Genomic DNA, 21,683 nt, shown 5'->3' with positions numbered 1-21,683 from the left:
CGGCTGCGCCACCCTCCCCACCTCCCCGCGGCCTCCTCCCTCCTTCTCGGCCCCTGTGGAGGCTGAAGCCTCCGCAGAGGCCGAGAAGGAGCCTGCAGGGCCGCTGGCAATCGCTGCGATCGCTGGCGGCCTCTTCCCTCCTTCTTGGCCCCTGTGGAGGGCGAAGCCTTGGCAGAGGCCGGGAAGGAGCCCGCGAGGCCGCCGGCAATCACTGCGATTGCCAGCGGCCTCCTCGCGTGTCCTCCATTTTTAAAAAATGTGTCCTATATTTGAAAATGTTGTCCTACATTTGTCCCAGTTTGGAGATCCTGACTTATGGCAACCCTAGATGTGGGCATTATAGAATTAGATGGGCCTGGCAAAATTTCCTTCTGTTTTCCATTGAGTCAGCATGGTGGAGTAGTTAGAGTGCTGGACTAGGACTTGCGGAGGCCTGGGTTCGAATTCCCACTCAGCCCCAGAGACCCACTGGGTGACCTTGGGCAAATCCCACTTTTTCAGCCTAAGAGGAAGGCACCTCCTCTGAATAGATCTTTCCAAGAAACCCCAATGGTAGAGATGCCTTAGAGATGCCATAAGTCAGAAATGAATTCAACACACTTTCTGTAGATCAAACTATTATGAAAGCTAGAAAAACTAACAACATCAGGATTTATAAAAATCCGATTTGTAATAAGCGCTGAATCAGTGTAGTGTCATAGTTTTGAGTTTTGGACCAGGGCTGAATCTGCACTGCAGAAATAATACACTGTTTTAATTGCTGTGGCTCCATGCTATAGAATCCTGGGATTTATAGTTAGTTGTGGCACCAGAACACTCTGATAGGGAAGGCTAAATGGCTCACAAAACTACATATCCCAGAAATCCATTGCATGGAGCCATGTCAGTTAAACCTGTGTCAAACTACATTATTTCTGCAGAGCAGATTTAGCCAAGGGCTCAAGGAGACCAGCGTTCGAATCCCTGCCCATTCATGGAAACCAATCAGGGGACTTTGGACACTCAAATGAAAGCAATTGCAAGCATCCTTGGACTACATTTTGCCAAGAAAGCCCTGTGAGAAGGTCAGTCACCATAAGTTGGAGCCATCCTAAAGTTACATGACATCAACAGCATGGCTTGAGTTCTTGTCTGCCTGCATTAGGCATAGCAGACCTATCAGGAAAAAAAATTACAGCAACCAAAAATGTTGCCCATAGAGCTCAATAACTAAGGGATGCTGAGCTTTCCAACTCAAATAAATGGCCTAGTCCAATCTTGATTCTTCCTTTCCTACAATTCAGACCCACCCTTTGTCTCAAGACGATGTCAGCTTCCTGCCAAACCAGGGGGCTCTTTTGCGTCCAAGGCAGAGAATTCGGCAGCATGATCCTGCGCGGCCCTGGAACTCTTTGCCAGCCACTCCAGTGGGAGAACTAGAGACAGACACAACAGGTAAAGTAGCTTTGCCTATCTGTTTTCTCTTTTTCCAAAAGCGTGGACTGATTTGTGGACTGCAACTCCCAGAATCCCCAAGCCAGCTTCTTGGGGTGGTGGTATGGGTGCAATAGTCCAAAAAGTCCTCCCTTCCCAGCTCTGTCTTCATTTTAAATCTTCAGTTGCATGTGTTGAATTTCTCTGTAGTTCAAGCATGAGACAGCTGTGGCCCTCAGATGATGATGATGATGAATGTTATTGCTCTCCAGCCTTTCCTCAAGGCTCAAGGAGGGGTACGGCATATTAAAATACAAAACAAAATATTTATACAAAGTAATTATATATGCTTACTCCATAGACACTTCTTGTAAATAACCTACGTAGAATTAGATAGTGATTGATTATTCTTTAGAAAACTAAAAAGAAAATAAATTACAAGAAACCCCAAAATCGAGGATCCGAAGTATTGTTTGTCTTTTATTATAAAAGGTATCAGTTTAGTAATTGTCGGTGGAGGTTATGGTGTAAGGTATTGGTAGTTTTTGGTAGTGTTATTGTGTAATATTTTGGTAATGTACGTATTGTTATGGTAATGTTAAGTCTTGTGTTTGTGTAGTGTAAATAAAAAGATAGATTAAAAAATACAAAGCACAGTTAAAAAGAAAACACATAAAATCAACAGTTAAAATATGATACAGTACTATAAAACAATTCAAGTACTGTATACCATTCTTTAAAATATACAAGTTAAAGGGTCATGTTTTAAAATCAACTGGATAGGCCTACCGGAAAAAATGTGTCTTTAATATTGTTTTAAATGCTGTCAGTGTTTTTAGCTGTCGGATCTTTTCTGGCAGGTTTGACACACAAACGATGTTGGGCTGCAACTTCTGTAGTTCTTCACCACTAGCTATTCTGGCAAGGGCTGATGGGAGTTGCAATCCATCAATATCTAGAGGGCCACAGGTTTCCCATCTCCAGGCTGACAAAGGCGGTTGCCCACCTCCAGGCTGGAGAATCAAACACTTTAGAAAGCAAATACTTAGTTTTCTTCCCTGAGATGTTTATTTTCTGTATCTGAGGAATTTTAAACTTCTGGATAGAAAGGAAAATTAAGTCGTGAACCTTCTTCCGTCTGTAGTCTGAAAGGTCACAGTTATGTAAAAGGTTCACCACCTCATCTGCTGTTTTGTGGGAAGATATCCAGGGGCTGGCCAATACTTAGCTCTTCAGATGCTGCTGGAGTATATCTCCGATCATCCTTCACAACTGGCCATGCTGGCTAGGATGTGAACATTTGGAGGGTCACAACTTGCTCATCCTCCAAGATAGTCTGTGTATCTCACTGAAAGTGATGTGTCTTGAAAGGGCTTAAACCAGAGCTGGGAGTCTTGCAGCCCCCTAGAGATTGTTGGACTGCAATTCACAGCATTCCTTGGCAATGACTGTCCAGGCTAGAGTTGATGGGAGTTGCAATCCAGTGTCTTAGAGTACCATATGATTGCCATTCCTGGATTAAACTGCTACACCTTTAGCCAGAATGTGATGTAATGAGTGGAGTACTAGGCAATACAAGTTCATTTTGGACTTGTTGTTATCGCTTGGGCGTGCCTACCTTGCAGCGTTGTTTTTAGCACCGCTTAGAAAAGTTACTTTTTGGGACTACAAGTTCCTGAAACCCTTGGCGAGCATGGCTACTGTCTCTGCTGGCTGGGGAATTCTGGGAGTAATTGTCCCAAAAAATAACTTTTCCAAAGTTTGGTTGCAAGGGGGGGGGAATGCAATGGGGAAGAAGACGGGAAGGAAGAATTTTGTATATTCCCCTTGGCGGAAAGGTGGGATACAAAAGATACACACTTTGGACAGATTGTTCCTTTAGGGTATGTTTTATATTTCTGCCTGATGGATTGAAGCTGAAATGCTTGACAAAATAAACCACATCTATTTTCTCACTTCCTAATTATAGCATAAGCTTTATATGTTTTTTTCAACCTCTGGGTGAACCTTATTCATTGTGTAATCTTAAACATCCGGCGGTTCTCATGAAACAAGACCTGTATATCAGTCATTTAGTTCAAGGGGCCTGTAATTAATTTTCCACTTCTGACAAGATGTTCACCACAGCAGCAGAAATTTATCTGAAAATCTCTCTTGCTTTTTTTGTTGTTGTTGTCGCTTGGGGTACATGCTTCTTTTATTTGAAGAAATGCATTCATGTATATACAGATAAAAGCTTCTGAACTTAAAAATGCCATCTCAGTACTTTTCTCTCTTGATACCTAACAGTTCTAAAATACACAAGTCTGCAGTTGGGCATAACGATAAACCTGAACTCAGTCAAGTTGTCTTTTTGAACTGCAGCTCCCATAATCCCCATGGTTCTTATTTGCCATATGGGCTAGGACAGTGCTTCCCAAGCTGTCTGATGTGAAGGACTGGGAATTATTATTTCCCCAGTGTGTTAGAGACTGGCACCATGTTTGTGCCCATTGGCACAATTTTTTTTATATTGCATTACATGGTTTCTTACTTTCCTGGAAACTTGCTAAGGATCAGCAGCCAATGACTCAGGAACTGACACTAGTCCAGGGACCACCACTGGGCTAGGAAAGGCAGGGTGTTGTACCTTGTGTTGCCAGGTTTTCAAAACAGCAACGAGGGACAGCAAAGTTCACAACCATGAAGTAGCTAAGGTGGAGTCTCCCTTGTCTGGAATGTTGAAAACCCAAATACTCCAAATAATAAAGCTTTTTCTCATGGGTGGCTGAGACAATGACACTTTTGCTTTCCAACAGTTCAGTGTACACACGTTTTGATTCATGCACAAAATTATTTAGGATGACCCCTTTGCTTTCTGATGGTTCAGTGTCCACAGACTTTGTTTCATACACAAAACCTTTAGACTATGAGTTTAAGGGATATAGGAAAAATAAATGAATTTTTGTTTAGGCTTGGGTCCCATCTTCAAGATGTCTTATTATGCATATATGCAAATACAGGTATTCCGAAGGCCAAAAAAATCCAAAAGACTTCTGGTCCCAAGCATTTTGGTTAAGGGAAACTCAACCTGTTTTAGCAAGTTTATGTTCTACCTAAGTACCAAATGAAAGTATTCAGTTCACTTAACCACGTGTTTCTCTGAAAAAATTAACATCTTGTCCGCATTGACAAGTTATATGATGCACTAATTTCTGTCTTCATAAAGGGTCTATACTAAAAAAAATGGGATTTTGGGGGCATCTCATCCAGTTTTTATGAAAGGAAAAGCTTTCCAACCCTCAAATAGGGAACAAAAGGGCCACCTGCCAGATAAACTTTCTGGTCTCCAAATAAGGGACATTCCTTATACCAATGGTTCAGATGTTTTGGACTTCAACTTCCAGGAGCTTCAGCCAGCTTGGCCAACAATCAGGAATTCTAGGAGTTGAAGCCCAACAACCTAGAGGACCAAAGTCTGGGAACTACTGCACAATAGGATGCTAAGATTTGGCTCCAGGACTTCCAGTGGATACCAACATCAGTGGATCCTAAAGTCCCAGTAAATATAGTCGCATAGTAAAATGGTGTCCCTTGTATAAAATGGCAAAATCAAGGTTTGCTTATTGGAATACATACATACATACATTTTCAAACTGTGGATGGTTGAATTCGTGGATAATGAATTCATGGATACGGAAGGCTGACTGTAATAAGGGACACCTGGTAACCCAAGGTATAGCCTAGAAAAGAAACTTTTTGAAGCTCCAGAAATTTAGATGGAAGCTGGCTCTAAACATTTTGCTGAAGCAAGATAGTGCCCAACCTGTCCTGGCTCACACACAAGACTGGCTATTTGGTGGTGTCCTTCATACCACACCTGAGGGCATCAGGTTCCTTGATGGAGCCCAGAACAAGCTGCGTGGCACGCACAACTCTTTCCCCCAACACTGGAAAATCATCACAGAAAGGAAAAGGAGACCAACCTGGCCCCATCCACTGGCAGCAATAGTGACTTTGATTCACCCATCCCTGACAAGAAAAACTTGCAATAAAAACATTGCACAGAAGAACTCAGGCCTGACTGAGTTTGTTCTTGGATTCCTCCCTCCCTGGTCCCTTTTCCTTTGGAGACATGTCTCTCTTGAGATTGGAAGCCTGAGGGTGGGGACTGCCAAATGCACTCAGTTTTGTTTTGCTTCAAAATCATCTCAGTATTGTTTCTCTACCATCATGATTCAACCAATTCCAACTTTACATGGGAGCTGAACAGGGGGGACAAGACAGCATGGGCTCAGCCCGTGCTATCCTAATCATGGTACTCACCAGGGTCAGTTTGCTTGGGTTGGCATTAGGATAAGTGGGTACTTACACACCTGTCCTTGCATCTACCACGACCCACTACCGGTGTGCACTTCTTACATTGCCACACCATTGCTCTTACTCAGAAGCCCCTCATCACCACGTCTGATGTGGAAACTGAGTGCCTGGCTGCACCCACATGGCCAGGCACCCTGTCTCAGTATCAGGCATGGCAACCGGGGGGGGGGGTGCTTCTGAGTAAAAGCAATGGCACATCAAGTGCATGGGGCTGTGAAAGCAGCTGAGGAAAACCTGGGGTAAATTACCCTGGGCTATCGGTAATTGATCACCCTGGGATCAGTCCGGATCCTCTAGATCCACATCTGATCTGACAGCATCAGGTCCGATTCTGCCACTGGAGTTTTTGTCTACGTCATCTGATCTAGATAGGAGGCCAGGGGGAACCTGGGCCTATTGGCCCGTATGGACAGCCCAATGGATTCAGAACACGTTCCGTTTATTTCATTGTCCCCATGCTGTATGGCTCCCTCTCTGCTCTCTTATCTTTTTTCTTTCTTTCTGGCAGTTCTTTATCTCCTTCTGCTCTGTTTCTCATTCAGCCTTCCTGTCTCCTAACATTTCATTCCATCGGGCATCAGATACGTCTGAATGTACTTGTCCTCCTGTTGGGATTGCCATATAGTTCAATGGTTCTCAAACTTTATTCCTTCAGATGTTTTGGACTTCAGCTCCCAGAATGCCTGACTATTGGCCAAGTTGGCTGGGGCTTCTAGAAGTTGAAGTCCAAAACACCTGGAGGGCAACAGTTTGGAAATTACTATGGAACGGGCAGTGACATTTGGGTGACTCCCATGTTAGTGTGGTGGTGAATCAGCCCTGGGGTTTAACGCAGACTTAAAAGGAGCTATCCAAAAGACCGTAACCAAAACTTTAAAGTTTGCAGTGAAGCCCAGAGCGGATTCACCATTCCCCTGACACGGAAGCCACCACTGTGAAAGGGTGCACCAACATAATCCATTAATTTCCTCCTGGTGTCTTTATAAATTCAACTGACTTTCTGTGTTTGTGAATTTGACTTTGGGGATTTGATTATTCATGATTAATATGTTTTCTCTAGCAGTCTCTAGGTTCTTCAGTGTGATGCTGCCAGAAGTTGACTATGGAGTCACACTGGAGGACCTAGAGATGCCTAGAGATAAGACTTCTCTAGCCATTTGTAGGTCCTCCAGCATGATTTTATGGTCAACTTCTGGACCATAGAGTTGTGATGGAGGACCTAGAGTTTCCTAAAGAGGTGTTCTATCAGGTTTAAAAAAATAGTGCTTTTTTTATTTGCTGTTTTTTCCATTTTCATGGGGGTCCTGTGCCCCTAAACCCAGTGAATGTGGAGTGCCTACTATACATTAGGAAATAGAAGGGTAGGGTTTCTTAGCTTCATTTAAAAAAAAAAGGCATTGGGTTTTTAAAAATATGTTTACAAAAAAGCAGGAAAGACTCAGAGTGAAGAAGGAAGCGGAGGGATATAGGATACAAACAAGGGCTAGACATAAAGCTGTCCAAATTTCTAAAAGTACATTTCTTGAAGCTATATGTGGATATAGTATATCTTGATTTCAGTAAGGCCTTTGACAAGGTTTCCCATGATATTCTTGCAAACTAGCTTGTAAAATGTGGGTTAGACAAGGTAACTGTTACATGGATTTGTAACTGGTTGATCAGCTGAAGCCAAAGGGTACTCAACAATGGCTCCTTTTCATCCTGGAGAGAAGTGACCAGTGGGGTCCCACAGGGCTCTGTCCTGGGCCCAGTGCTATTCAACATCTTTATCAATGACTTGGATGACAGAATTGGGGGCATACCTATCAAATTTACAGATGACACCAAATTAGGAGGAATAGCTAATACCTCAGAGGACAGGATCAAAATTCAAAACGACCTGAATAGACTACAAAGCTGGGCCAAAGCTAACAAAATGAAATTCAACATGGAGAAATGTAAGGTACTGCGCTTAGCGCGGAAAAATGAAATGCACAGATATAGGATGGGGGACACCTGGCTGAATGAAATTATGTGTGAATGGGATCTGGGAGTCCAGGTAGACCACAAGTTGAACATGAGTCAACCGTGCAATGTGGCAGCTAGAAAGGCCAATGCAATTTTAGGTTGCATCAATAAAAGTATAGTGTCTAGTTTAAGGGAAGTAATAGTGCCACTTTATTCTGCTTTGGTCAGGCCCCACCTGGAATACTGTGTCCAATTGTGGGCACCACAATTCAAAAAGGATGTTGAGAAACTGGAATGTGTCCAAAGGAGGGTGACTAAAATGGTGAAGGGACTGGAAACCATGTTCTGTGAGGAATGACTTAGGGAGTTGGGGATGTTTAAGCCTGGAGAAGAGAAGGTTAAGAGGTGATATGATAGCCCTGTTTAAATATTTGAAGGGATGTCATATTGAGGAGGGAGCAAGCTTGTTTTCTGCTGCTCCAGAGACTAGGACCCAACGGAGCAATGGATGCAAGCTGCAGGAAAAGAGATTCCACCTCAATATTAGGAGGAACTTCCTGACAGTAAGGGCTGTTCAACAGTGGAACACACTCCTTCCTTGGAGTGTAGTGGAGTCTCCTTCCCTGGAGGTCTTTAAACAGAGACTTAATGGCCATCTGTTGGGGATGCTTTGATTTAGATTTCCTACATGGCAGGGGGGATTGCCCTTGTGGTTTCTTCCAACTCTACAATTCTATGATTCTATGACATCTATAAAAGGTACGTTCATGTATAATGTAAAGCAGTAAGATCCTGTGACCATTGTTTATCTTTTCAATCTTGGAGTTCAGGTCTTTTACAACACGAAAGATTCAACAACACCGATCCTCAGTTAAATTTCATGTCATTGTTGCTATGTGCCTTCAAGGCCTTTTTGATTTATGGAGATCCTAAGGTGAACCTATCATGGGGCTTTCTGGGGCTGAGAGTGTGTGAGTCATCCAAGGCCACCTAGGGTGCATTCACACTACATTATAAACTGGTTTGGAAACCAGTTTAAAAGGGGGTTGTTCATATTTGCACCGGTTTTTCCCAACCCAAATTTCGTGGGTGGGGGAAAACTGGCAAAAATCCCCCTTAACCCAATGCTTTTGAAACTGAGACATTTTCTGTGCCTTTTTTAAAGTGCCAGGCCTTTTTAGGGAGCCACCAATGGGAATGTGCTGCTGATCCCATTTGGGGGCACCCAGGAGAGAGGGGTAATGGACATGGGGTGGGCAGAGGGCAGGTCCCACAGGTCTTGGCTTGGTGGCAAACCACCATTGTTTTCCCCTGTCAGTGCTCGCAGTTTGTGGATGAAGATACCGGCTCTTTAAATCCAGTGGATTCAAATTTCCTGCACTGTCAGGTGGTCCCTCTAAACCATCGCACAGTTGTTTTCCTTTTCTGCCAGTGAATTAGTCCCCTTTCCTGCACAAGCATCGCCGAAGTCGGGGAGAGGGTTCTTTTGAGAATATGGTGCAGCTTGTGGGGTTTTGTTAGGTTTGACAGTTTCTGTGCACCATTGTGTTTGCATGGCTTCGCAGGGTTTCTTGGCAAGGGTTCTTCAGAGGGGCTTGCCATCGCCATCCTCTGAGGTTGAGATAGTGTGACTCACCCCCAGGGTGAGCCTATCATGGGGTTTCTTGGCAAGGGTTGTTCAGAGGGGCTTCCCATTGCTATCCTCCAAGGCTGATAGGGTAGGGGTTACATGCAGAAGGGTGGAACATCCCACCTCACCTAGGGTCTTGCCTTCCCACCTGTGGACCTCCAACTCTTTGTTGACAAAGCACCATATTATTGCAGATGCAGAGTCACATCACCAATTATGACAGTGGAAGCAGAATGATGCAGATGTGCATCTTTTGACTGATAGTTTAAAAAAACCTGAGAATGATCTAACATGTTCGGTATGGAGGCTCCATTTTAAATCAATATTGACGGTAGTGTGAACATAAATAGGGTTAAATTGCACCAGAGATATTTGATCAGGGCAATTGTAGTAGGAACCTCAATTCGGAATCACAACATCCAATCTCCTCAGATCTCCTCGCTACAAAACCACTAGTGTGAATGCACCTCTAGTGAGTTTCCATGTCTGAGTGGGGATTTGAATTCTGGCCTCCAGAGTTGTAGCCCAAGTCATAGGTATATAATTAAAAAGATCATGGGGCTTTATAAATGCTGAATACTTTTTTAGTACAAAATTAATGTGTTGCAATACATCCAACCAAAAGGAGTAATTGAAGACTGAATGTACCTACATTGTATGCCAAAAGGAAATGTTATCTGCATTATTATCCCAACATTTATTGATGGAATGAATTTCTTATTTAAAAGGGCATCATGTTACCAGTACACCTGAAACATTGATTTTAGCTGGACCAAACACAGTTTTAGGTCTAAAAAACATTTTAGATATTGAAGCTAAAGTTAGCTTTCCATTAGTTAATTTGCACAGAACAGCCTAGTTCTTTGTTCAACTCAATTCTAATTTCATTAGCGTCAAATTTAGTGCTTTCCAACAAACATTTATAAACTAGTTTTTTGTGGGTTTTTCGAGCTACAAGGCTGTGTTCTAGAAGAGTTTTTCCTGACGTTTTGCCAGCAGCTGTGACTGGCATCTTCAGAGAATGTTGGCATGGAAGAGAAACTTGTTGGTTTCAGTTTCTCTGATCAGGGTTTCCATAACATTGGGGGGACTGACGCTCATGTTGCTGATGGTCCATATATAGAGACCAGAAGGATTGTAAATATTGCCACAGTTGACCTTTGGGTAACTAGTGAGTAGACTGATAGTAATGAAAGTGGCATTTCTTCTTCTGGACCAACTGACTGATCCAAAATAAAAAATGCCACAGTAAATAAATTTGTTTCATGAAGAAGGTTGCTATTGCAACCTTCAAATGTGTAAGATTATCTCATAGAGTTACTTTCATATGAGCATCTAGGTCAAATTGTATTCGACAAGTTATTATACAATAAAGTGTGTGCTGCAGCAGAGATGACAGTGAGCACCATTCCTTTCTTCCTTAAATGAGGATAAGGTTTTTTTTAATGTAATGCTGGGACAATACAATTTACAATCTACATTGTTTTGTTTACTCATCTTCCTTTTTCTTTATTATATTTTCTTCTCAAAGAGCTCCTGTGTTATTAACAGCTAAAGAAGATGTAGATAAAGATTGCCTCACCTGGTATCCATAGTATCGGTAACCATGATTTCATTTAATGTGGCCAGGGCTGAGCGGGGGAGAGATCTCTCTAGGCATCTGAAAGTCCTACAGCATAACTTTATGGTCAACATCTGGCAGAATATGACCATAGAGTTGCAATGTAAGATGTCTAGAGAGGCATCATCTCTAGGCATTTTTAGGTCCCCCAGTGTGATTCTATAGTGACTCGTTATTATTGGTGGCTTCACTTATAAACAATAAGTCTGGGAATATATCTGCCACAAATGCAGGGGGGCAACCTGTTTTCAGCAAGTGTATTGTTAACCGTCAATGTCAATTTAGGGCAACTCTATGAATGAGGGACCTCCAAGTCATTCGTCAAGAACAGTCCTACTCACATCTTGCAGACTGAGGGCCATGGCATCTTGGATTTGAGTCCATCCATCTGGAATGTGGTTTCCCTCTTTTTCTGCTTCCCTCAACCTTGCCAAGCTTTCCTCATTGTGGAGAATCTCCAAATCTGGGAATTCTTCTTGAAGCATTTAACATTACGTGGTAGGGCTTGTGTTCAGCCTTGTATCCACATTTTGTTTGTGCAATAGGAACAGTCACACTGACTGACCACGCTCAAGGTTACTTTGAGGATTACTTAGCCAATGTAGGAAAAGTATTTTGTATGCTTAACAAAAAAAAGCTTGCCGATATTACTGCTTTTGACTACAGTTCCCATAATCACTCACCCAGTATGGCTGCTGTAGTACAGAGGTGGGTCACTGTATAATTGTATATCTCCAAGGATCCAAAATACGTCCGTCACAACTGTGGCATCAATTTATTCGCTAAATTCACCGAAAGGCAGGCTTTTGTTGCACAACAGGTCAGAATAGTGGCTGTAAGTCTTACCTCATATCTCAACTTCTACAAAGTTGTATGGTTATCATCTTACCACTTTTACTGTCATATCTATATCACTAGGAGTTCTTGGGGTTTGTGGTTTGGCGAGATACCTTGGGTGCTGTTTTCACCTTTGAGTTAAACTAATTTAATCATCAGCCTCTTTCGCGTCAAGTAATTTGGTGCCTTGAGTATCTCAGCAAGCAGAAACCCCCAAATTGCTTGTGGTATACCCATGACAATTAAAAGTGCTATGAAACTGTTTAATACAAAGGCATGTGTGCTCTTTTAAAAAAGAAATCTTGGACTCCTCTCCATTTAATGGTACAAATAGACCCCAGATGGCATGGATAGTTATTGCCATCCTCTGAGGCTGAGAGAGTGTGACTTGTCCAAGGTCTCCCAGTAGATTTACATGGCCAAGCTGGTATTTGAACCCTGGACTAAGAAGCCAGTGTGACTTCGAAAGCTTGTAGCATGTAATTGTGCATTTTGGTTGGTCCAATAAAGGTTATCATTGTTTGGATGTTATTGGATTTGCTATATGGCCAACACAGCTACCCCTAGATGTCTATTGGATAAGGGAGACTCATCCTACTCATATCTTGCAGCGTCAAAGCCATGGCTTCTTGGATTTGAATCCATCCTTCTGGAATGGGGACCATCATTCTATATTCTCTCCTTCTAGCTTCTTATACCATCCTCCCACCCATTTTTAGTTTATGCACCAAATTGCTTTACTGTCCTCTGCAGGATTGTAATGGAAATGCAGCTGACTGTTCCATGATCATGTACTGTATAATATTATATGCAAACACACAGCTAGGGCTTGGGCTACATTTTAGGACTACAAAATGTTGTTGGCGGTAGTTACCTGTGCTTGTTCTGTGATGTTTAGCATCCTGTTCCTTTCTTCTTCCAGTCTTCTTTTCTTCCTTGACATCGCTCCAGGCTGAGGAGTTCTTTGATATGGTAGCCAAGGTCCAAGCAAAGAGACTCAATGACCAGCGTGCTGATTTTGCAGGGGCTGAAGAAACATGCGCTGGGAGCTCAAAGGTTGCCAAAGAGCAGCTCTATGACACTATCCTGGCACATCAGGTGAGTGGCATTGTCCTCCACAGAAGGCTGGAGCATGCAGGTGGCAAATCGATCATTCTTACTGATATTCTTTGCTGCTGTGTGCCTTCAAGTCATTTCTAATTTATGGCAACCCTCTCACAACCCTTTCTTGACAAGTTTTGTTCAGAGGAGGTTTGCCATTGCCTTCCCCTGAGGCTGAGAGAGTGTGACTTTCCCAAGGTCACCCAGTGGGTTTCCATGGTCGAGCAGGAATCTGAACCCTGGTCTCCAAGATTCTAATTCTACACCCAGACTGCTATTCCACATTGGCTCTGTCTTACTGATATTATTGTTGTTGTGTGCCTTCATTTCCAACTTACGGTGCCCCTTAAGGCAAACCTATCAAGGGGTTTTCTTGGCAGAATTTGTTCGGGGGGGGGGGTGCCTTTTGCTTTCCACTGAGGCTGAGAATGTGTGAGTTACCCAAGGTCCTTACATTTTAATTTATGACTCAGCCAAGACACAGAAAATCATTAAACTATTTCAGTATTTCTAAATTATTTCAAAACTATTTCATTTAACTAGTTCACCATCTACTTTAACGTTATGTAAATAATCTGAGGTTATCATTTCTGTTTTCTGAATTTTTCTGCTGTAAGCCTGCTTCTTCCTTAGTTTTCTTCAGTATTCATTTCTAGTATTTCCTGTTTTCCATTTCCTATGGCTGAGCAGGGATTCAGACCCTGGTCTCCAGAGTTGTAGTCCAGTGATCAAACCACTACAGCATGCTGGCTCTCTGATATTATTCCTTTGCTACCTTTCTGATGTTGGTATTATAAGCACTGTTACTTATGGAGAAAAAATAACACTACCCATCTGCACGATGGGAGGAATCCTCAGAGAAGTCTTGCACAAGGTGGCACTGGATACCTCTTTAAGCAATGTCGCCCCAAATACTTCCACCTAGTGGTGGCTCTTATGTCAGTAGGTCAGTGGTCGCAACTTTAAGGGAGTGACACCAACCCCAGTTGGGGGGAGAGGGGACCCAAAATTTGGAAGCCCAAAGGTGGAGGCAGGTAGGGTGGAAGCTGTCCTAAAAGCAGCCTAGCAAAGATGTAGTGTGCTCAGTGGTAGCAGTATGCTGACATTTGGAATGGGAGAGGTTATAATGGAAACACTGGATTCCTGAACTGGGAGTACCCCACACTGCAACATTTTGTTGCATACATTAAGTGACTACACCAGAGGTGGGCAAAGTGCAGCCTTGGGGCTATGCATGGCCTCCAAGAATGTTTTGGGGACCTTGATCTCTGCAAACTCCCAGGACCTTGTGGGGACCTCCACATTGTTGTTATTAACTGCAGTCGAGACAACTTTGAATAACAACAGTCCCATGAATGAGAAACTTCCAAGTCACCCCATCAGCAGCAGCTGTGCTCAGGTCTGGCGGGTTCAAGACTGTGGCTTCCTTGGGAGAGTCGATCCATCTGGAATGTGATCTTCCTCTTTTCCTACCAACTGCTACCTTGCCAAGCATGACTGTCTTTTCTAGCGAGTCCTGTATTCTCAAAATATTATAATGATGGTGGTGGTAATGATGATGATTTCATACCTGCCTCTTCCCAAGGTTTGAAGCAGGGTACAACACAGACCAAAGCACACAAAAACACCTTAAGTTAAAACACATGATTGCAGGACACAGTAAAATCATCCAACATAAAATTAAAAGTTATATATGGCCAATGTATGACAGTCTCCTCTTATCCCACCACCATTTCATCCAAGTTACGGAGTTTATCACAATGGGGCTAATTTCAGCATTAAAGAAAGATTAAAGTGCATTTAAAGCATTCTGCAAGTGAAGCGGAAATGGCGAGTAATTGCGCTAATGCTTATCACACGAAATTGCGCAAATAAAGTGATATCGGAAATGTATTGTCACTGAAATCCTGAAAGTAAAAAGATGTGCTTTCATGCTTCTTTGTGACCACTTTAATGGCGGGTTTTGTGCGATGTCGTGTGAAATCGTTTCATGTAATTACACAATTTTCCCGGGATATTCACAAGATAAACTCCCGATCCCTTTCGTATGATAAACTCCTCTGTGTGTCTGAACTCGACCACTCTGATAGCACTATTGTAAAGTTCCCAGAGAACCTGTGTATATTACAGAAATAATTTATCAGGCAGACGTACAACACGTGGTTGAAGGTTACTTAGTGTACAGAAGCTTATGGTTGCAGAATCCCAAGGCTTAGTTGTTATTGTTACTTATTTAACACACCCAAATCCTAATTGACTCTTAACACATCTCACTAACTCTTTCACTATCTCTTTTTAATCCTAGCTGAGCCAAAGCACAACAAACTACTTTCCTTCATTATCGCATATCTTACTCTGCTCTTCTCTAACTAGCTCAGCCTCAACATCTCATAGAATCCTAGAGTTGGAAAAGACCTCAAAGGCCACCCAGTCCAACCCCATTCTGCCATGCAGGAACACACAATCAAAGCACCCCCAGCAGATGGCCATCCAGCCTTTGTTTAAAAACCTCCAAAGAAGGAGGCTCCACCATCCTCTAAGGCAGCACATTCCACTGTCGAACAGCTCTTACTGTCAAGAGATTCCTAGTAATGTTGAGGTGGAATCTCTTTTCCTGTAGTTTGTATCCATTGCTCTGTGCCCTAGTCTCTGGAGCAGCAGAAAATAAGCTTGCTCCATCCTCAGTATGATTCTCCTAGTCTAGTTCCTAGCTCTGACTCACATCTTTCTCTGACTGTCATGCACTCCAGGCTTTTAAAAAACCCTTTCAAAGCCTCACTCAGTAGCATCACTGGGGTTGGTGTCACCCGGTGTGAGTGCTTGGAAAGGGCTGTGGTGGGCCCCTTGGGATACACTGCCCAGCCCTTCCTCTTCTCCCACTGTCTTGCTTGTTTGCCCCTCCAGCCAGCCAGACCCAGAAAGGGCTGCTGGGGGGGGGGGCACTTGGGCAGCTGAGTGAGTGAGGCAGTGAGAGGTGATGGAAGGGAGGAGATTGAAGAGCTTCTCATTTGGGCTTCTCTGCTTGGCTCCATCAGCTGAAAGAGCCACGACAGCGGTGAAGCTGGAATGGGTGTGTGCATGTGCCTTTTTCTGCAGCCTCCCAGCAACCCCAGTCTGGCATGGTTGCTTGGCAGAGGTGACACACTTTCTCGCTCTCCCAGCAGCCTCATCATATCCTTGGGGTGTCACTCAGTCCAGCCTTCATTTCCCACACCCCACCAATGATAACCCTGGGCCCAGCCATTTACCAGTCACCCTCAGCAGTCTATGCTATCTCCCCCTCCAAACAGATCACTTGCTTTTTTATATGTACTATAGGTCACATATAAAAGGTAAAGGTAAAGGTAGTCCCTTGACCTGAATGTCTAGTGTCATAACCAACTGTAGGAGACAGTGTTCATCTCTGTTACTAAGCCGAAGAGCCAGCGTTGTCTAAAGATTACTCCAGTGGTCATGTGGCCAGTATGACTGCACTGAATGCTGTCAATGTGCCTATTTATCTACTTGCATTTGCATGTAGATAAATAGGTACCACAGAAGTTGGGAGTAGTGACAGGAGCTCACCCATCATGCAGCACTCAGGCCTCAAACTGCCAACTTTCTGATCCTCTGATTGTCAAAATTGGTGTCTTAAACACTAAACCACTGCATGTCACATACATAACCATAATGTACCTTAGTTATATATATATATCAGCATTGTTAAAAAAAAAAGTCCAGAGCATCATAGAGCCCTCTTTGTCCAGTTCAAAAAAAAAAAATGAATTGCGCATCATAGATCCTTTCAGGAGAAGAAATTCACCCTTTTGAATAGGTGCAACATATATAGATTAAAAAAAACAACACCTGATACGAAAAATTGCAATGAGCTTCTAACTACTTCTGGGTTGCTTGGGGAGGTGGGTTTGGCATTTTGGGCACTGTCTGTGGCCCATGGAGGATTCCACTCCCACCACCAAGACTTCTGTCTCCATAGTTGTTTCCTAGCCCTGGTCTAAATTGACCTTCACCTAGCATATTTGATAAGTGTACACATGAAGGAATGTGAGCAGGTGAAGCATGAATGACCAGCTCCCATTTCTTGAAGTTTTTCATCTATTGAATGTGCAAGAGCCCCATCCTCTTTTGAATGTAGTCATCCTGAGCAACAATGAGCAGGAAGGGAAGGAAGATCAGCAAGTGCAACTCGGTTGTGCGAGGCCCTCCTTCCATTCCTGCCTCTGATGGAGAGAAGAGCAACCAGCATCTGCTGAACTTAATTCCCTTCCCCCTTTTCTTCTGTTCTTGTCTTTTTAGATTGTAAACCTGAAGTCACTGTCTAATTAACAATTTGTAAGTCCCTCTGGGATCCATTTTGGCTGAAGAGCAGCATATCAATATTCTAAACAAACAAACAAACAGTAAACGGTGAGAATAGGCTTTCTTTCCATGCCTAGTACACGTGTCACCCTTTACAAACCCAGAGACACAGGCCTCTCCTCCTTCAAGTCTCTGCCTGTCCACACCACTTGATCCACAATGATGAGAAATTCAAAAGCCAGGCCAGCATGGTGTAGTGGTTTGAGCATTGGACTACGACTGAAAATCAGGGTTCAGTTCCCCTCTCAGCCATGGAAAACAACTTGGACAAATCACATACACTCAGTTCCCCCAAACCCCATATAGGGTTGCCATAATTGGGAAAGGACTTTAAGGCACACAGCAACAACAACAACAAATTGGATTGTATGCTATTCTGTTGAAAGCAGGAGTCATCAGGAGCTTCCCCCTATTTCCTCAGAGCTTAAACAAGTTGGGGTGGTGGTGGTTTGCATCCAGACTCCCGCACCCATCATGGAATTGTGGAAGCTGTGGTCCAAAGAAGTAATTGCCCAGGCATTAGTTACCAGTGGAGCAAAACTATGTATGCCAGACTGGAGAATCAGAAGCTTTGGTGACAACGTAAATTGTGTCTACCTTCTCTCTGCAAGTAGTGTGCTTCTCTTTGTCCTTTGGGTAGCAGTGACTATTAATTTCTATTTTCCTCCCAGAGCCAGCGTCTTGAGGACCAGCGTACTGAGCCGCCCATCCCAGTAGGAATTCAGGGCCTGCTGGACTTGCTGATGAGAGCCCAAGGGACCCGGATGGAAGATCAGCGCTCAACTCTTCCTCCCAGTCTTTCTGCACCATCCTTGCAAAGGAGGCAGCCCTCTTTCATTCATGGTGTGTAAACCCACCACCAGACCGCCCCTGCCTTTCAACAGGTGCAGTTTTAGTGACTTGGGACACTTGCCTTGAAACATTGGAACTCTCTTGCACCTGAATGAATGGTAGTTGGGACTGAGGACTGTTCTTGCTGTAATTGCATTAGTTAATGAAAATGGATACCCACTGGTTTGAGAGCAGCCATTATCACATGTCTCCGCAGTAGCACTACTGGGGCTATTTTGGCCATCACACTCTGTTCCGCACTGTTCCTTAACCCAGCCTTCCTGCCCTGTGCCCTACCTGGTGTGCTTTTCCGTTTTTCAGGTTTTTTAATTGTTGTTGTTGTTGTTTTTAACACAGTTTGGGAATTATGCTAATGCAATTTAAGCAAAATAAAAATAAAATGAAGGAAATCAGACTGTTTGGAAATAGCAAGGAGGAGAGTGGAGAAGGGGAGAAGAGGAGATGCTGACACCACATGATTGCTAATATAGAAACTGCCACAACAACAGTGTTTTGCACCTGAAGACAAATGGAACTGCAGCACAGCTGAGAGCTTATTGACAGGTTTCCCCCATCAATAAAAAGGGACACCCGACCCATGCTTCAGAGACACAGCAGCTACAGGTTGGAGGCAATGCTATGCGATAAGTGTTGCCAAAGGCACTTTTTTCTAACTAATTGCGGTTTAAAAGCCATGTGTAGTAATTGCCTTAGAAATCAAGCTCTGCTACATCAGAAAATGTCACACAGCAAAGGTATCACGTGTTGTGATAAAAACAACAACCCTGAGCAGCTGCAGTACAAAGGCAGGCTCTCTCCAAGCACAACATCGTAAACTGCTAATTGCTTCGTTCTGGCTAAGATTTCCTTCTGTCCTAAAAAGTAGATGTCTTCCGCTCAGCTACTGCCAAGAAAAGTCCAAAGCCTCTGCTGGAGGTACCAATAGTATAATATCTCTAGCAGGAACCACAAATCTCACAAGCTAGTATGCAGTTTGTGGATATTCAAAGAACCCTTCCTCAAGTGAGGGAGGGATTAGAACAGAACAGAAAAGTCTAGCAACAGGAAAGCGAACAACAGAAACCCAGTTTGTGGTATGTGACTACCATTAAGATGGTGAAAGTGATTTGCATTGTGGACTAATTAAGTTAATGTGTGCCTGATGTTAATGATATCTGCCAGAAAATAAGTTTTATTGGCAGATAATGTGGTGTTCTAACGCAGGGGTGTGCAGTGTTTAGCCCTCCAGATTTTGGACTGTTGCAACTCCCATCATCCCTAGCCAGAATAGCATCTGTGAGAGCTGATGGGTTTTGGACAACATCTGGAAGGCCACATGTTGCCTACCACTGTACTAAAGGTAAGGCTAGGACATTTACTTGGACTTTTTAAAAACATGAAATTCAGCTTACTCAAATATGCTTGTAAAAGAATTGTTTTATGTGCTTCTATTAAAAAGAAAAAAAAACAATTAGGGATATTGTTTGGTTTACATGTTTTTGTCCTGGGACTCTTCAATGCTTCAGAATCTATGCTGTTCCCCATTCAGCTGCAGGTAGAATTGTAACTGTGGGTCCAAAGCAAAGCTGTATTTCCTGCTAACTTTCTATAATCCCCATCCAAACTATAGCATTCTAAATCCTCTAGTGGCTTACAGATTGCAGATAAGGTTGAGTCTCCCTTACCTGAATTGCTTGGGACTAGAAGTATTTTGGATTGTGCAGGGGTTGGATTTTGGAATATTTCCATATAGACAATGAGATATCTTGGAAATGCGACCCAAGGCTCAACATGAACTTCATTTATGTTTTGTATAGACCTTCACACATAGCCTAAAGGTAATTTTATACATAATATGTTTTAATAATTTTGTGCATGAAACAAAGTTTATGTACATTGAGATGTAACCCCAAGATCTTTCCCACGCTCAGTGCCTGAACATTATGGACATAATTACCACATGAGCCCTGTTCTTGCCACAATCTCATTAGTTATGGTAATAAAAATAGAAGCAACAGTTTCGGAGCAGCCATTATTGCGCGTCTTGCCAATTGCACATCTGGGGCCGAGCAACTAGAGGGAATCTCTTTTCCTATAGTTTGCATCCATTGCTCTGTGTCTTAGTCTCTGGAGCAGCAGAAAACAAGCTTGCTCCCTCCTCAGTATGATATTCTTTCAAATATTTAAACATGGTTGTCATGTTGTTGTTGTTGTTGTTATTATTATTATTATTATTATTATTATTAACCTTTATTTATAAAGCGCTGTAAATTTACACAGTGCTGTACATACAATCTTTTTAATTGGACGGTTCCCTGCCCTCAGGCTTACAATCTAAAAAGACACGACACAAAAGGAGAAGGGAGTGGTGGTGGGGAAGGGCCCTGTCTAGTAAGATAATACATATAAAATACATAGCAGTACAGGAAATGATTCAATAAAACAGACGACAAAAGAACATCAAATAGCAAGTGACAATTATGCAATGCCTGGGAAGGCTTCTCTGAACAGGATGGTCTTCAGCTCCGTTTTGAAGCTGGTTAAACAAGTGATGGCCCTTGTGTCTCGTGGGGGAAGAAGGTTCCAGGAGTGAGGGGCAGCAAGTGAAAAGGGGTGAATCCGAGATGGGGCAGAGGAAATCCTGGGCTGGGACAGCAGACCTTGACTACCAGAACGGAGGGCCCTAGTGGGAAGGTGAGGAGAAAGAAGGTCTGATAAGTAAGGAGGGGCCAGTCCATGGAGGGCTTTAAATGTTGACAGCAGGAACTTATACTGAATGCAGAAAGGGAGGGGGAGCCAGTGAAGGGATGCCAACACAGGAGAGATGTGGTCAGATGTCCCCTCTTAAGCTTCTCTCTTCTCCAGGCTAAAAACACTCAGCTCCCCAAGTCTCTCCTCATAAGGCATGGTTTCCGGACCTTTTACCATATTGGTCACCCTTCTCTGGGCATGCTCCTGCTCCTCAATATCCCTCTTGAATTGTGGTGCCGAGAACAAGACACAGTATTTCAAGTGAAGACTGGCTGAAGCAGAATAGTGGCACTATTATGTACAAAATATGGCAGCCAGATTGGTCACTGGTGCGTCCAGGTTTGACCATATAACACCTGTCTTGAAAGATCTTCACTGGCTGCCCATTCACTTCCGAGCGCAATACAAGGTGTTGGTCACTGCCTATAAAGCCCTACATGGCTTGGGCCCAAGTTACTTGAGGGACCGCATCTCCCCATATGATCCGCCCCGCACACTCAGAACATCTGGGAAGAACTTACTGGTAATTCCACCTTCCAAATATGTTGCCACATCCCAGATGGTCTTTTCAGTGGTGGCCCCACGGATGTGGAATGATCTACCTGAGGAGCTCCGTCTGACAACCCCCCTAGAAACATTCAGAAAGAGGCTTAAAACTCTTCTTTTTTGTCAAGCCTCCCCCCCTGAAGAATGAAGTTATCTACCCTGTTGCCATCAATTCCCTGCTTACCCTTGAAGGCGAATGATTGTGCTTAGAGTTCTGTAATTGTATGGTTTTAATTGTCTGTATACCGCTTTTCCACAGATCAAAGCGGTGTACAGACAATTAAAACC

The 21,683-nt window shown here is 43.3% G+C and overlaps 1 protein-coding gene across 1 annotated transcript in view; it reads left to right on the top strand.

Annotated features, from left to right (window-relative positions):
• Positions 1-19,590, top strand: part of GPSM3 (G protein signaling modulator 3) — a 49,306-nt gene extending 29,716 nt beyond the window's left edge. Inside the window, exons 4-6 of the mRNA XM_042450891.1 lie at positions 1,284-1,434; positions 12,730-12,905; positions 17,939-19,590. Coding sequence (XP_042306825.1) covers positions 1,284-1,434; positions 12,730-12,905; positions 17,939-18,118 — 507 coding nt within the window. The 3' untranslated portion in view covers positions 18,119-19,590. The remainder of the gene's footprint in view (positions 1-1,283; positions 1,435-12,729; positions 12,906-17,938) is intronic.
• Positions 19,591-21,683: the final 2,093 nt, after the last annotated feature.

The sequence above is a fragment of the Sceloporus undulatus genome, chromosome 2 (genome assembly GCF_019175285.1).
Source record: "Sceloporus undulatus isolate JIND9_A2432 ecotype Alabama chromosome 2, SceUnd_v1.1, whole genome shotgun sequence".
NCBI lineage: Eukaryota > Metazoa > Chordata > Lepidosauria > Squamata > Phrynosomatidae > Sceloporus > Sceloporus undulatus.
The sequence above is the reverse complement of the archived record's forward strand: the minus strand, read 5'-3'. Positions and strand labels throughout refer to the sequence as shown.